The 18334-nt window shown below is 38.7% G+C and overlaps 1 protein-coding gene across 1 annotated transcript in view; it reads left to right on the top strand.

Annotated features, from left to right (window-relative positions):
- Positions 1-18334, top strand: part of LOC139101389 (protein O-mannosyl-transferase TMTC1-like) — a 112847-nt gene that overhangs the window by 61801 nt on the left and 32712 nt on the right. Inside the window, exons 3-6 of the mRNA XM_070654494.1 lie at positions 3695-3768; positions 5529-5660; positions 6207-6279; positions 10808-10911. Coding sequence (XP_070510595.1) covers positions 3695-3768; positions 5529-5660; positions 6207-6279; positions 10808-10911 — 383 coding nt within the window. The remainder of the gene's footprint in view (positions 1-3694; positions 3769-5528; positions 5661-6206; positions 6280-10807; positions 10912-18334) is intronic.

The raw sequence follows: 18334 nt of genomic DNA, 5'->3' as shown, positions 1-18334 counted from the left end.
GTCGTTTCGTGGTTACGACGTCGTTGCCGTATCGGCGTATATTGCCAGCGAAAGAGGACTCGAACCCTCTCGGTCCCCGTCGATTTTGCAGAAGGGATGAATTTTGCGAGCGCGGCGAGCGAAAAGCAGGGGGAGGGAAAGCGAGAGCATCCGGGAGGATGGGTTTACCCGCAGAGCTCGGTTTCAGGTCAAATTAAACATGAAGCTGCGCGATCGTTCCGGCCCGCGTGGAGTATTTCCTTCGCATAGGATCACGGATTGAGCTCGCGTCCCTGTCTCGTGCGGTTTCTGAACGTTTAATTTTATATCACGATCTAAATGAATATAAACCGCAAGATAAAGCGCATGTGTTAACGTCCGACCGAGAAAAGAGACGGTTGCATCTTCATCTCCGTATTTGGCAAATGTAGCCACAAGTTTAATGAGTGCTACGTAGCGTGTACGAGTTAACTGACTCGTATACGAACAATAGGACGTGATATTAAAATAATGGTTTAATTCACTCGCTTGTTTCGCTGCATTCGCGCGAATCAGCTAATTAAAACAGTCATACTCATTACACGGTCTATCACAGAATAATCTTTCGCTAATGTACAATTGATTGTGACGTTAAGCCACAGCGGGAACTCGTGTATTACTGGAAATTTGACGCGTGTTGCACGGCATTACGCGTCATCGTTGATACACATCACTACTTTTCTCTCCCCTTGCCATGTTACCTGCGGTTTACCGTGGTTGAATAATGATATTAATTAATTGAGGGAATATTAGTATTACCCAAGTAATAGATATATTCAATTCGTTAAACAAAAGTGAGAACGAGTGTAAACGTAGTAATAACATACCCAGAAGGCAATAATATTGCACGGAGTGTATAAAGCATTCGTGAGCTGTGCATAAATATGCAATTGAACTAATAGATTTCTTTTAATATCTCTGCGAAATAACGCCGGAATGAGGTAACGAGAAATTAGTTAAATTAAGCGATAACAAACTTACTTGGCAGTAAAAGTCCAACGGCGATCTGCAACAAAAAACAAATTAACGATTATAAATAAGAATAAAAATTCTAACGCAAGTAAATTATTATTAATACTTAAAAAGCAGCCTGTATTTTCGGGATTAAAAAATTCGAGTACAATGATATAGAAAAAGGATTAAAAAGAAAAAAATTAATTAAAATCAGAATACCGTTCTACCCAGAAATAGCAAGCGAACTTTCAAGGAAGTCTCTAACATTTCATATAATCAATTAAACTCCAGAACGAGTGAGATGCTAATGGAATTCAGCTAAGTATGAAGTAGAGCAAACTAGAATTGAATCGAACAAATGGATCACCTTCGCTATTTCATGTTCGTTTGTGTCGTAAATTCCTTAACTCGTAACTGCGTAATTGTGAAACGTGTTTACGTAACAGATCGTCATCTCTGTGCCAAATATAAATTTACAACAATTTATATTTATACTTTTTTCTATAAATAAAAAAAAAAAACGGTATAAATTATCGAGGTTTCCGAACGTATACGAAACGCGAAAAGAACTAATGTAAAACGGATTAAAACAAACGGGCTCTGTGACCATTGACGCATAATAAACGATTTGACCGTTCATCCACCGTATTACCTCGCGTTTGTTTCTCTATCGTTTAATGGCCCATCGTTCGCAGTTAGAACAATGCCCTATCGACAATTTGTCTTTCTTTCGCCATTGACCATTATCCCTCGCTATAAATCTGACAGATGCCGAAGTGGCGCGCGAAGGAATTTATCGTAAAGTGGTCATCGTGATCTCTGTTATCTTAAGCAGACCCTTCAGTTATGGGTCCTCGCCTCTAACCGATCCTGCTTCGAACGTGGTTTTCGTTCTCCCTGACGTTGACGGAGTATTGTTTCCCCGAGTAAGATTTCCTCCGAGTCCACTTGCTACGAGAGCATGAATACCGATATGGCAAAAAGAAAGGAAAAAAAAAGAAATGTAATGAAATGTCAACTCTATGTTTATCTTCCGCGGGCTATATTTGTACGCTTGATATTTGTTTAAGTAATTCGATCAACCGTGCAGCATAAAATAATATGATGTTACGAAGAAAAGGATATTTTTAATACCGCGCTGTTAATGTTTCAGAACCGCTATTTTTCTGGATAGCATCGGAAATGTATTTTGCCCGTATTTTACGTATTTCGTATTTACATACAATTCACGCCAAATTTGGAAGATAAATGCTAGTTGTTATTCCTCCCTGGTGCTGTTTTGCTATAATTGAATGATTAATTGCATTCCCGTTCTCTCCCTCGCCGGTGAAAGCGTATATTCATCAATGTCTCTCGTATCCATAATTACAGTTCTCGATTCAATGATAATGTTAACGTCAGTAACGGTCTTTGTTTCATCTTTGAATTATTTGTCAAGTATAATGCAGAATATATTTATAGATGAAATACGAGTAATTGATTTGATATTGATGTAATCCATTTAACTTTACGATACTATGTGGCAAGTTATTTCAAATATTAATATTAAATATTTTAATTTACAAGAAATGACAAGTTTAACATAATTAATTTATATCGATAGTAGAAATATTTAAAATACGTTAACTCATAATGTATAATTAGAAGTTATTTCATTATTTATAAAATTATATTATTATATATTATTATATATTGTAATATATTATAAGAAACATTATAAGTTATATATATAACGGGCTAACGTCAGATGTAATTTTATTTATACTCTCGTAAAGAGATTCGAAATCAGTTTTGAATAGAAAATAATTGAGATAAAACGGAAACAGCCAGTAATAATTAAGATAATCGTAAAATTAAAAGAGCGGGGCAAACGTGAAAACTCATATATTGTATATGTATAATCGGCTTAACAAACGGAATTCTAACGTGTTCCTTCAGAAAGAATTTTACGCTAGAAATTCGCTGATTTCTTGCGTCCCTTGCCCCGCGGCAGATCGTATCTCCGCGATTCTGTGGAATTAATTCGTTAAGAGGTGGAGGTCGGCCGTCCCACTTTGATAGACGGGGTTCGTAAATTTTAGAGGTACACCTGGTACTCTAGCTCAGTAGAGCGGAAGGAAGAGAGCGGAAGGAAGGAAGAGAGATGAGTACGACGAATAAATCCAGCTTCCGCAGGCTGGCTTCCCTAGTTGAAGTTGATCCTTGAGATTCTCGGTTATTCACTCGTACTAGGCTGTCAATAACTTGGACAATCTCGACCCCTCCCCCCCTCCCCTCCCCCTACTTTTCTTTTCTCTTTCGCACTTTCACGTACACGCTCGTCATGTCCATCATCTCGATTGTCACGAAAGAGATCTTTGGTTTGAGTTCTTCACACATCTTTCGGATCAGCCTTCTCGTGTTACACCGCTAAATCCAATATCAGGCTGTCGCTTCCTATTTTCCGAGAGGATCTAGACATAGTCCTCGCCTCTATTGCGCTTCTACTTTTCCCTTTTCGCTTCTAACAAAAGTGATTCAAGTGAGGAATTGCTTTCGTACAACCGCAACTTGTTGAGTGAAGAGAATTTTTGAAGCAAGGTTGAAGTGAGCACTTCAGTTTTTAGCAAAGTTAATATACAAGCGCGCTCTTACATACTCGTTTAAGAAAAAAAATATTCGTATTTAATCTTATTATTGCTATTTAGCATTTTATTATATTTTATATCGTTTTACGTTGCAGGTGACTGGCATCGTAGGCAGAGCGGATGTTCTAGCATGTATCTTCTTTTTGCTGTCCTTTCTTGCCTATCACGGGTGAGTATATAATCTAATAGCTTAAGCTTTTTAGTCTCGCACAATCTTTATTTAATCCCTTTTGAGATTAATGAATACGAATGTACAAGACTTATATTATATTTTTATCTGAACATCTCTTTACTTAACGTATATACGACCAATATAAATTTTTTAATTATGCGGGCGAAGAAGAAGTTTAATTAAGCCAAGAAAAAATTCAACACTTATATCATTTTACGTTTGTATATTATTCTAAGAGAATATAGTTGATATACTCTGTAAACTGAGAGAACTTGGGGACTGCGCATACGTCAAGAATGTCGGGCGACACTTAACGTCGCGACGACGCCAGCCTGACGCCAAAACAGCGACCCATTCGTTCTCATGAACATGAAGCCCGAAAATTATAAACTAAACTAATTTACTCTACAAACTACTATTATAGTTACGTGGGATCGTAAATGTGCTCCGGGTTACTCACATCGATCTTCAGTACGAGGGCTAAGAACAATGACTGAACGCACAAAACAATTTCAATTATGTTTCCAAAGAGACATTACTCTCGGAATATTCATTTTACGATTTTACGGGAGATATAACGTCGCGAATTCTGAGTGTAACTTTAATTAACTGTAAAGAAATTTAGCGCTTTTTAAACAACTTTCATTAATAAGCTGCAAAAATCTGACGTGACGAAAAAACTTCGTGGAAGCAGACGCGATTGCGAGAGCGTAAAAAAACTTCTACGGGGCTCATATTCCAACATAAAAGAGCGTTTGTCAAAGACAAGAAGGTAAAACTCTGCCTGTAGGGCTAGCGTCGGGAAGCCAATGGCTGGCGAAAGGGTAAGATGCTTGTCTTCGAACCTAGGAAATTGATTACTCTTGGCTGCCTTTGAGTACTCTTTCTCCTTCGTTTCCTTCTACCTTTACTTCATCACCTTGCTCTATGCTTATCTACCTTTTTTTTTTTTTTTTCTTTTTTCTTTTTATCTAACTAGTGTCTCTTGGTTCCTCCGCCTTCAATTTAGTCTCTCCGACCATCTGCACCTCGCTTTTAAATCCTTCGACGATTAAGCCGACCGATAATTAATTCCAATTATACATTTGGCTTATCGTCAAGACTCTCGTCGTTTTCTCGATTATCGATCGTTTTACTTTTCCATAGAATGAGTGCATTCTCATTTGCACTCCACTGCGACGAGTTGCTATTAATCTTACGAAGGAAGTCTTGATATAAATTGTAAGAAACACTTCCATTTTGTCGCGGCCTTTCTATCTCGGTTTTTATCGGTGGGCTTCCAAGGAATCGCGGTACTGTCTCGGCGGACTAGTCTTGCATTGGTCTCGTTGTTCCTAAAATCCCAAACGACATCTTGGAACGAATCCGTCATTCAACGTAGATTGATGTGCACGCCAGCGAACGTGAACGAATAAATCCTATGTCTTTGGATCGATGTTCTTGATGAGAATTGTTTTCCAATACCGATCTTTCTAGTTGACTCAAGTAAAGCAAGATATATTACAAATATTAAGTTGTACAAGCAAAAATATGGCTGCGTTATTTTTTACATATGCAATGACCTCGCTAATCGTATTTCTAATAATTTTTCAATCTCTTCATTTAGAGTCCGAAAATATGCGCTTAATATTTTTATTAGACACTTTTTATTTTTTTGTAAAAATAAAATAATTGGCGTTTCTTGTATATTTGACGATTTTAATTTAATCGCGCAATACTTTTAAATCTAATATTTAAATAATTAATTCTTTTTCTAGACAACAGACAGCTTATTTGTGGTCCAGTGTTTGTCTGGGTGCCCTATCGATGTTAGCGAAGGAAACTGGCGTTACTGTTCTGGCACTAAACCTTCTTTACGATCTCTGTCGTTCCTGGCATTCAATCAAGAGGTAAGTGTTTAAGTGCTTGGTATTGGAGCGTCGTGTGCGTTACGGCGAAATGCAAGGTTTAATGCTTCGAGATAAACTTTAAATTGATATAGCTGTTTTGATTTCAGTTACTTATAACACCTCAGTCAATGAGATTAATTTATCACGTTTGTGTTGCGTTAAAAAATTTAAATTAAAATTTAAATTAAAATTAAAGTTAAATACTAAACGAGAAAAATATATAAAGTTTATTCGTTTCGCGCCAGCAATTTACGTACAACGAAAATGAAATCACCGTGGATTTCAGGTCGCATGTCCCGAAGCGGTAAATGTGCTTTTCGTGACGGTAGAAAATGCGGCCAAAATATTTCGGCGCGCTTAAGTTCCGTGCCGGAACGCAAACTCCTTTCAAACATTGACTAGGTGTACTATTAATCATATGACAGTGTACTGGCGCAATATTTGGTAGACTTTTTGCATTCGCGGCAGACAGATGTATAATATAATTCACAATAAAAAAAAAAAAAAAAAAAACCCTCCACATTACTCGGTACATGTATTTTACAGGTCTATTTTCGAAGCCAAGTGGAACGACGATTCTAGATATTTTTCAAGACGCGCTGCAGCATTACTTGTTTCGGTAAGTCAAGACAAAAATAATACGGCAAGAAATAAAATTACGTCTGTGTTTATAAGTAATAATAAAAATTCAATGAAACGAAAGATTGTTGAGTATTTATAATGATGTCGTCCTTAATTTTTTTTTATTCACGAAGGAATAATGTAAACGTATTGTGATGAAATCTTGTGTCTCAAAATTCGACAACACGAATAAAATGTATCACTGCAGTTTTGATATCAATTGTTAAAAGCGATACTAAATTACATTTCTAAAAGATAGATAGATAGAAAAGAATGATTTTAACGATCTGCGATATAAATGAATAGGTCAAAGAGAAAATTAGTATCCCCTTAACGCACCATGAACATTCGTTCGTGCGTGGCAGTCCCATAGGATTTTCAGACGAGCGGCAAGAGCGACTGGCTTTGTTATTATTGTATTAACGACAACGTCTGCACTTCTGGTATCCGGGGAATTGCAGGGATGTCCACGACTATATTTATCCATTTAGGTCCCGTGCACCCTCAACTTATCACGTAAATGAATTACCGGAAAAATCAAACTTCAGTAAGCCTCGACGGCAATCGAGAGAGAAAGAGAGAGAGAGAGAGAGAAGCGCTCAATATAATATTGATTCATCCTTGATTACTTTATTCAGAAAATTCATCGGAGATATCGGGAAGGAAAAGATAAAAATCTTGACGAAGTGATCGCGAACTGTGTGTTCACGTGCTGTTGTAATGTAGCTGCCGGTGCTTGGCGCTGTACCTAAGAGGGATTTTCCTACGTGTTAAGAAAACACGATCGTCGCTCTTCTATAATCCGCGGAATTAGCACGGATCCCCCATTCCATGTCCGCATTAATTCTTAACGACCGATATCTTTCGTTTTTATCGCCCGGTTCGTAGTCAGACATCGATGTTTACAGCAACTCGTGCCTTAAGCCAATTTAATGATCGTTACTATAGATACACTCGATGTGGCGAATTTCCCTTTACAGCCGCGGAAAATAAATAACGTTCCCCGAACTGCTATGCAAGACAAACTGTGCAACAAACGAAGCGTGGGATGAAATAGCGGCAGTTTCAAAAGATCAACAGAATGATATATGAATCACGTAAATGGGTATTGTATAACGGCTGGCAATCGAAAATATGGCATGGGCTTACCATCGGCATTCACGATAATAATCAGCTTTCTCGCAATTAATATTGTTAAGTGACGGCAATAATTAAACGGCCAATTTATCTTCCTTTGGCATTCGTTAAAGTCAAACATCACATTTTAACTTAAATATACTTTAAAGAAGCAGAAAACTCGCGCAGTTTAATTTCGATCGAACATTTTATGCGTTTAATTTGGAATCCTCTTTTGGAACTTGATTTTCAAACAGGATTTAAAGTTTTTGCGAATGGTAAAGCTTTTAAGAAGGCTCTCTCTCTCTCGCTTTCTCTCTCTCTTTCTCTCTCTCTTTCTAGTAAAATCCACACAGGCGTGAAGTGCCTTGAATCTTCAAAGGAATCTCAAGTTAGGTGGTAAATTTTATCGATAGAGGATGTGAATTTCTCGTATTTTCGGCACGAATCCATCGAGGTCACGCTGGTCGATCACGGCACCGTAGGGTGTAACTCCTAAACGGAGTTTATGAGACGCTATTAAATTCTCGGCGCTTTACTATCGTTGATGTTCATACCTAAGAAACGCTGGCTCTTGCGGCGCCGGCGCTCATCGTCTTTATTGTCGCGAATTAATTTAGACGGCGTCGTATTAAGCACCCTTACTAGCACGAGAAAGCGTTCGATAAAGATCAGAGGATAGCATATCTCTCGTAATCAGTAACAATTGTAACCTGTAACGTCCGTTACGTCTCAGACATTGCATCAGTTATAAAATATTTAACAATTACAAAATTATAAATAAACGAATTTTACGATATTAATTCTTCTTTTTCGTTATTATTTTTTTTTTCTAAATTAATCTCTTTCTGTAAGGTTCCATAAAAAGCAAGGCTGTTTTTGAAGCAGGTGAATTTCAAGCTGCGCATTAAAATTCTGTAGCGTATAATTAGTGGTAAACTCAATTGTATACTTTCCCTCGGCGAAGGAATTGCTAAATAATGCATTTTGCCCTTAAGAAGCATTGTGTTAAGTCAGGACGGTACGACCCATCACGTGGGCCAATGCGGGAGAATAAAGGTTGCGCATGGAAAGTACTTTAACCGAACACGATTCTGAGTTATGCTAATTTATGCCGCCGAACGAGGGAGGCGTGCTTGCACACGACCTACCCTCACACAGTTATCTACATATCCCGGATCTCTTTCCACCCCTGTCGTTTCCGCCATCCTGTAGCACTTACACGCCCTCAGATACATCGTTCTCAACGATGCTCTTCGGTCTCCATCGCCGGCAAAGACCACTAATATCGCAGAAAAAAATACTATACGTCGGCTAACATAAAATGAAGTCAGATTTACAAATTTCTCTTTTCAAATAAATCAAGTTGAGTAAATTAGGATTTATTTGAAAAAAAAAAAAATATCTAATCGTTGCTTGTAACAATATTAAAAAATGTTTATCATATACTATTAATTGTATTTAAAATTGTATTTAAAATTGTATTGTATTTAAAAAAATTACCATTTAAATTAATTAAAACTACTTTAAAATTTTCGTTAAAAAAAAACATAGTAATTTGTGAATAAATTGTCTTCAGATGTTTTTAAATTTAATAAAACTGACTGCAATTGTGTTCAACCATCATCGCTATTGTATTAAAAGATACGCGCCCTAAGGTGTGTCATACAGCTAACGTCTAAGGTGACGAACTTAATCAATAGGCTAATCCATTAGAGAGAGAGAAGGTACACTGTTTGTCGATTGCTATGCTCACTGTTATCTGATTGGCTTGACGCTTAACTTACACTTGTTTGTCTTACATCCCCTTAAGTTACAACGGTAAAAGATAAATTACGAAATTGTTATAACCAGCAACAAAAAAACACATTACCGTAATTGCTTATTAAATTTTTCATCGTTAAAAAATTAATTAATGCGAAATATCCAATCGAACATATTAAAAGACCGCATTTTCGCAAAGAGAAAATCTTAATCCGATAAGAACTGCGGATATTAATTTGCAGAATGTATCGCGATTTTTATTGTTTTATTGTTACTGCTGATCTGATTATTACATCTCAAAGCATTTACGATTACGTGTTCAGATAACGGTAAGAGTTCGCAGCGTTGAAAAAAATAACTGCATCAATATGCAATAAAGACGTTTTCTGCGCATTGGATATTTATCGGAATTGAATTTCCGTCCCGCGCGTCGTACACCGCAGGTCAGCCGGGATCTTCGTGGTAGCGTAATACAATATTCCAAGAGCTTTCCATCGAAGAACAAGGCCGACATTGGTGTCGGACGTCTCGACAGGATGCGGCGTTTCGATGACGGTATTGCGTATATACGACGTGTTCGTATGACCGCTTAGGGTGGACGCTACCATCGTCCGTAGACTTCGATCCTGGAGGATATGAATACCTCGAATTGGCAGATATTGTCCGACTCTCCAACCCTTCCAGAACCACTCACTGCGGTGTCTGTCCGCCGACAAGAATGCGAACGAGAGAGGTTCCGACGTAGGTACAAAGGCGGATAGACAGTGAGAGGGCCAGCGATGCCCTCGGATAACTCCGGAATAAGGGATAGAGAGTGGTCTATCGGAGGATGGTACGGACGTCTATTGGGTTAGCGAGCTCTGCGAAGGACGTGACGGAAATGTGACGACGGTCCCCGTGTCATCCCCCGCGTGAACGTGACGACGTCTTAGCGCAAGGGAGACTGCGAAACGACCTACCTTTCGTTCTTTGCTATTCAGACCCGCGAATCGTGTTACTTAATTAAACCATTTAGCGAAACGTGACTGGCGCGTGACTCGCGTCGACTAGTAACATTATTGCGAGACGTATTACTAGCTTCCGCGCCACGTATCTTACGGATGATGAATAATTAACATAAAGAGAAAATCGCATCACATGGACGCGGCATATGAATGCCGCGACTTTGCCTGCGGTGCCTGTTCGCCTTGTACTGCATTAATTCTACTTTGATTCGCTTCGCCGCATCGTAATAATTTATGCGTTTCTGTATTTACCATCGCTACAAGTCATACAAGAAATCAATAAATTGAGTAAACAATTTGCGAGACCGTACGAAAGCACAATTTCAGTTATTTGTTATTTCACTTTCTGTTACGTAAATACAATAACAATTTACGACCTAATTACAATAAATGCGATACGCATTTTAACTGAAATAAGAGACACTTGATTGAGTCACGTTTAATATTTATTGTACACGTAGCTAAAACCTTCTATATTTAATAATTTTAATTTTTCGTATTTGTCAGTATTGTAAATGTTAAAAATGCAAAAAGCTTTCGCATTCACATTTGTCATAAAGTATCTAGATATTTTCATAAGCACTTTAAAGAATGTGCCTCTGCAACAATATGAAAATTTATCGATCATTTAAATGTTTGCAGTTTAGCATACTTCTTATGGTGCGGTTCGCTCTACTTCACGGTACTTTGCCAAACTTCTCCGCGCAGGATAATCCAGCTGCTTTCCATCCCGATTTCCACGTCAGGTGAGTATCTGTATAAATCCTTTATGTTACGCGAGTCGCGACGAGGAATCCTATTACAACGTTTCAAAACTCGCAGCGATTGAGAACGACTGGAAACTTTATACCATTGTCCCTCGTTGAGGAGTAACGTATCGCGTATACGTGAGATCAAAGTGTTGGGTGACAATGGAAACAAGACGACTTTATCCTTTGATCTGATTCAGCCTGTATTCACCTCTCGCTCAGCGCTTTCAGCAGTTGAAAACATTTAAGCAGCTGTGCTGCATTGCTTGTTTGCTTTCGCACCGATGTAAAAAAATTGTGCTCGCGAAGGCAATTAAATATGCATCCGATTATTTTTCGAAATTGACATAAAATGAAAAAGAAAGCGTACTGAAGCAAAATATTTTTGTATATAGTTGTGCATTATATTTTTCGTATTTTTTAAGAAAGAGAAATTTTTTTAAGAAATGAGATTTATTGAAATATTTAAGTAAAGACACTTTCTTTTTATTCGTTTCATTTGTTCACATTTGAATTAAGATGTCTTTTATGCTAGATTGTATATGCTACAACATGAGATTGAGAAGCGTCGGCTGACTGTCAGCCGGAGAAAGATTTTCGATTCGTGCTCGGATTAAACCGAAAGTCTCTGCCCAACTTTTCCACTCCAATTGCCTGTTTGCAACAGATTCGCGACGCGTCCCGCTGCCCCGATTCGCTCGAGTTTCGCTCTCAAAGAGTTCGAACGCGGTACAACTTTTCGACACTGCTCGAAAAATCCCTCGGTTGATCCCATCGAAGATGGTACCGGCAATACTACGATTCGCAATTTTAATCTACTCGACAATCTCTCGAGACATTTTCTTTTATCGCTTCCAGAAGTTTTCTAGGTGGCACATTATAGGCGTTCGAAGAGAATTCCGAAATTGCGGTGTAACGCCGACGAAAAATTTTCTAATATACGATCCGATTTTACGGCTCGCTGAACATGTCCAGCGTAAATCCGATTCCGCTATATCCCGCAGTTCAACGATATCGCATGACCGCCGTATCTATTACGTCTCGCAAGGAACGGACGTGTCCTGACGTTTCACGTAGATGGAAAATGGAAATGGCCGCGCGATGTGATTCTCTCGACGCGACGCCGCAAAACTTCCGTTCATGACGAGACTACGAAATATATTCACCTCGTAGAGCTCTTTTATGGGCAAGCACCGCGAAGCGTCGGTGCAAGACGAAGCAGTCTTTTTCACGTTCGTGAAAAATTATCTTAATTACAGAAGCGCATCTTTCGAAGCAGTTGTGAACCTTAATGCAATTAGTATCCTTGCTCTACAAAATTAATTAGTTATACCATTACATTTTCATAATAAAAGTCGCGTTTCTGCGCACTTCTTTCATACGTGCAGCCTGACAATAAGATCTTTTTTTTTTTTTTTCCACCGACCGATAAAAGGACGCTAATTAAATATTCCGTGAACGCTTTCGTTTCTCGGCAATTCGAAAATAGAACTGTGCAAAACAGAAATTCTAGCTGCTGCTTTAAAGCAAAAGACGACTGTTAATTTTAACTGAATTCAAAGATAGTGTTTCTGTACCATCACCACGCCGTAAGATTTCTGTGACATATAAAAACGTATTGGAGCAATGTTCTGTCTTCCTACAAAGTACTGCCGTATTTATTCATCTTCCGTCTCTGGTACAATCCTAGCCCTTCACCTACGTCGCTTTTCCGAGTAAAAGAGAGAAACGAAGCGAAGGGGGAGAAGATATTAGGCGAAATACTTTCAAGCTGTCTGCTAGAGACTGGGAATATTTTACGAGATGTATAATTTGGGTGGATGTACCGTCGTTTCGCGGAATTTACGATCGCGCAAGCCTACATCGGGCCACCGTTCCACATCGTTCAAAATTCTAACCCTCCTTCCCGTTATCCCCTTGTCCTGGAAATATCCTCCTCGTCGGAAGCGCACATGCGGCACACGCGGAGGCACGTGTCCTTTGGTGACGCTGCAACTTGAGGAGATTCGCCGGCAGAATGTCGTAGGTCGCGCGCATGGAGTTTCCACTCTAATGCAGTTATACGTTTACGAGGTTTCAGAAATACCGGGCGACATATTTGCGATCGCGTGTACCGCTCGGCCGCTCAGGTGGTTAGTCGGTTAGACCCTGCGGTGCTGCTGCGCGATTAATACGGTAATTTAAGTTTAAGCTTGTTAAACGGACGACTGGCGCGCGTAACTCCGCGCGAAGCGCTAATCGCCGCTAAATAGGCTGCGATATAAATCATCCCTCGCCCCCGCCCGTTATTAACAAGGGTTTCCCAACGTTCCTCCGACAACGCGCAATTACGACTTTGCCGCTACGCAGAATGCGCCCATGCCGCTTCAATCTCACCTCGCCTCACGCAAGATTTGCGATTTCACGTTCACGTCGCCGCACGGACTCCCTTACGGGAAACACCCTAGCCAATTTTGCGAAATTTCTCAATATGCTGCGTTGCGCGCCGAGCCGAGTAAAGTCTTTGGACGAAATTCAGCAACCACATTGTAGACGCGCTTATTCCTGGTCAAATATTTCACGTTACGATGTGCGGCAATATTCTCAAACGAGTCTTAGGAGAACTTTATTCAACCGAGAATAGCGAAAGAATGTATTAGAACGTCAAGCGTGTACATGGTAAATGGAATTGTTAAAGGGTCTCTCCGGTTACGACAGACTCTCGTATATACCGCGCACGGTCTTCGCAGTGATTAATTCTACGCCGGGTCCGCCCTATCGTGTCTCGGTCTATTGCTGTACCCATGTGCAATAATATTGTGGGCGCCATATGCGTGTCATATCCACCGTGGCCTGTACTGGGTTCGTCGTAAAATATTAACACGCGGCAGATAGATTTCGTAAGACGATACGAATGTTGTTACGCGCCCGAGAGCAAGATTTTTCGGAGTAGAGTTTCAAGATATTTCCACCTCACGTTGAATTTATTACGGAACACGACGCAGACAAGATGATTTTCAAGATGTGAGCAATTAATAAATGAACAATTGATAATAATTAAAATATAATTATTTGAGTCTCAACTATACTTAATCGCGCCTAACAAAATTCATAAAACTTTCCAAACGTCATCTCATAAATACGAGTGCTATACTATATTATAGCGCACATATGTATTTTAAATTTTTGCATCGTTATTTCGCGAATAATTCTTAATTATTATTGCGGTCGAGATTGAATTGTGTATTAAATAAGAATACGTAACGTCGTTATGATAACGATGATGGAACCAGTTTGCCGAGGTTACTACAAGACCTCATTGTGTTCTTTAAATCGCCGCAAGAGTTCATTGGAATTTATGCAGCATAGTAACTTGAAACTTCTTCTTTACGTTTGTACGTTTGGAATACTCTCGGGAGATTTATAAGTTTATAAAACAGCTTACCTCTTAGGAATTGCGGAATATTCTGGAAAATAGAAGGAATACGCTATAAATGGTTAACGTAAGTTTCCTCGTAAAAAGATTGTTCTACTTTCCTCTCCGTTTGATTTCGATATCTCCTTTGTTTCTTATGGTGTCATAACGCGCGCGCATAAAAAAAAATTTATGTGACGAGTATTGTGCAACGTTTACGATAATACGCATAAAATAAATTTATAGAAAATCCTTCGGCCTGCGAATTTGAATTACGAACGGAGCTCTCGATGTGTATATCAACGAGACGTTATCCAAAACGTGACAAAGTGCACTTAAAATTTTTATCAATATCTGTAATAGAGAAACGTTAGAATAATGCGCAATTCTATTCAACCGCGTGTTTTGTGCATTGAGAATAAAATTCCCTCCCGTTTTTTTTTTTTTTTTTTTTTCTTTTTTTTCGACATTTACTTTATTCAATATGTGAATGACAGTAAATTGTCAAAATTTGAAATATTCTTAACAATAGGAGGAATGTTGCTGTCGACTACGTTTGTTGGAATTTAAATCGAACGAGAGAACCATCGGTACCGCGCTGCAATCCAACGAGAGCTAGTCGAACCATGTTGTCGCGTATTGACGTGATTTTCTCCAAGGAGGATGTTGAAACTCACTTTCATATTTATGAGCTACGTTATGCGAAAATGCAAACGTATGCAGCACCAGTCATTTACGGTGGACTGACAATCATGCACAAGTGATGGAACTTCATGCATGTGATAGCGATAGAGCGTAATATAACGCCTTTCGCTCTCTCGCTTCTATTTCCATCGCTGTATGTATAATAGCATGTCTTTATGACGTAATCCTTTGACCGAGAATATTGTTATGAGAAAATTTGTATCCGCACTCTCACGGCCATTTTCCTAAAAGTCCTGTTCAATCATCTTTGAAGTATTACTCTCCGTATTTTAATATCGCGCGTATCTCAATTTGTTTCGTATAAAGTATTTCGCAACATATTGCAAATAGTGATCTCTAAAAAAATTTTGTGCAGCTCGTTATTCTGCTCTGTCTTAATAAATCCGAAAATGTTGTATTTTTTTTTTTTTTTTAAGACAATTTAAAATAAAATTTTCAGACAAGCAAGTTATATAAAACATAAATAATTTAACATTATCGAAGGCTTCGATAAATTCTCGCGTTAAAATGATTAAACAAAACATTTAGGAGATAGGTGTGTATGTGTTCCTATCAATCGAGCGAACGAAAATTAGTAAAACTCGCATTCATTGTTTCCCATCTGAATCATCCATCGAAGCGTTAAATCTGCAGATCAGTTTTCGTGCGAACGTCTCATTGCCGGATGATTAATTTCTATCATCGAAAGTTTCCGTAGTAAATGGCGCTAAGCTCAAAGCTCTCTCATTTCTCTTTTCTATGTTAGAATCGAAGGAAAATGGCTCTCCATTTGTCAGCGCGAAGTGATTAAAGTACATTTTATTAAATATTCCGGTTCTATTATTATAATGTAAAAAATAGTTTTAACATATCGAATCGTAAACAACTGGCTGTCGCGGTATTGTAAAGCACGTGTAATGGCGAGCGAAAAAGTGTCGGATATAAAGTTCATGAGCTTCAAAATTATGAAAATATGCAAAACCATTTCTCACGTGTTAACCTAAGAGCAAGACAGATTTACGATTTGGGGTATATTTTTGTATGCGAATATTCGCGCACCACGCTCTCGGTTAATACCGCTAGTCAACTACGGACATATGCGCTTCTTTCTCACTGTAAGTACTTTCCCGTAGCAACTTCGTATACTCTTGTTATAATTTATGTCCTATTCAAGCACCTGCGCGCTTTCCCGGAATTCCATCCCCCATCCCCCCCCATAAACTATCATGTTGCGAGTTTACCGTAAAGATTGCACGATGATATACCCGATGCAGATAATTAACATCGTTTACGGAATGCTTAGAACTGGGCCGTTAAATAACTGCGGGCAGAAATTATCGTAGTTAAATGAAGATATACGTCTCGGGAAAGAAAATCGACCTTTTCTTTTTTTTTTTTTTTTTTCCTAAACTATTTCTCGGACAAGCAAACATACTTAATTAAGTATAAAATAGCTTTAGTCTTGTAAGATCCACCTTGTAGAATATTTCTTTTACTCGCTGCGCGTTTTAACTTATTTTTCAAAAATAGCGACTGCGATAAACGCGATGCAGCGTGTTGGCTTTAATTACGCACCTGTGTAACGAAAACGAACTAAACGATCACAATGTGGTTATCCTATCTCTCGCAAGATCAACGTTAACGTACGCAGGCAGAGAAGTTTCTGGACAGTGAAAATTCTGGCGTAGAGATAAAACGTCCCTGACAAAGCTACTGCGACGACACCGCTGAGTGCGCGTAATTAGTTATATCCGGAGGGTCTAGGCACTGTTCTCTAACGAATCCCCTGCGGTAGTAAATTTTATACTTCATATACGAGAACAAAGCAACAAAGTTGATATCAAACAGCTTTTATGATTCTTTTCCTCTTTCACTTTTACATCAAAGAATTTGTTACGGCATACCTGTTAATGGGCCATTTTCTTCAATATATTTCTACAGCGAGAGATTCCGTTTTTCATACCTTGTCGTACAATGTACCGCAAACGATTTTTTTTAAATACACTTTCATTATTTACGATAAAAATTTGCGATACGTAAGAAGCATAAAGTTTACAAGTACATTGTTCCCGACCGCAATTCTTTGTTACACCGTCTGTCAACGAGATATGCTTCCCTCAACTCAGGAAATTGTAAGACTAAACGCGAGATACACGTCATCCGCGACGAATAAAGGCGAGAAGAAAGAAACGTTGTTACAAAAAGAAAATGTCGCCGCGGGTGTCGGCTGCGGAGTATCCAATTAGCCGATGCTCGAAAGACGAGTGGATGTTTCGAAACTCGAGAATGTCTGTCGGTATCTTGGTTCGCCTCATAGATCGATGGCGAACTATGGAAGGCGAACTATACAACACTAGAAGAGTACAATAATGGTTTTCGAGATAACGCTCATACTGTAAATCCTATTTTATTATTTTGCTCTCGATATTAAAAAAAAAAAAAAAAAATAGTCTATAAAAAACAAAATTTAGAGCGCAATAAAGGTATTCTTGATAACAAAGGCATCCGCCATTTGATAGCTGTGATTTTTACTGACATGTTAGTGTTTATTACGCGCAAGAAAACTATTTGCCCTCGCTTCGCTGGCTCTCAATAGTTTGCTCCATTTTCTACTTTTCGTCACTGATTGTCTAGCTTTATTCGAAACTTGTGCATTTTTATAAGCGGCGAGGGAAACGTTGATGTTCGTGTAGATTAGTGTATCGTAAAAATTTATCATTTATAGACAAGTAAGTTTTACCTAAGGCTTACGCATCTAAGATAGGCAATTTTGAATTTACTGCTCGCGGTTGTAAATGTATATATTTATTCGAGCAGCTCGATGAATTTTACACACCCGGTCGAAACTGCATCGCGTTTGATGTCGCTTACATGAACAATTTTGGAAGCATCGGCATGATATACATGAGACGTAAGTCATTCATCGTGCCGCTACTTCGACCTCGCGCACATTTGTGGGATGCGCAATGACGTTAAATTATCCATTAACCACTTTAGAGGACATTAAGTCAGTACGGCCGCGAAATTTCGCTCCACCGTATACGATGCCTTAGAGGCAGATCCGAGGTGCCTTAAAGATGTAGGGCGCGGTTAACAGCACGCATTTACACCGCGCTCCGAAGCCACGGAATGTCTCAGACTAACTGATACGGTATGACATAAATTCTCTATAGCCTCTAAGAGCACTTTAGGTAAGCCGCATCGTCGGTTTTCTTAAGCAAGCAGTATTTTCAAACAGATTTGCTTCTAATAATAATTAACGGTGAAATTAAAATTCTCTCGTATCAATCCAACGACACGATTTATCGATATTTATTTATAACCGCGCTAATCTTTTACGGA

The sequence above is a fragment of the Cardiocondyla obscurior genome, linkage group LG03 (assembly GCF_019399895.1).
Source record: "Cardiocondyla obscurior isolate alpha-2009 linkage group LG03, Cobs3.1, whole genome shotgun sequence".
Classification (NCBI taxonomy): Eukaryota; Metazoa; Arthropoda; class Insecta; order Hymenoptera; family Formicidae; genus Cardiocondyla; species Cardiocondyla obscurior.
Note: the sequence above shows the minus strand (reverse complement) of the source record. Positions and strands in the feature narration are given on the sequence as shown.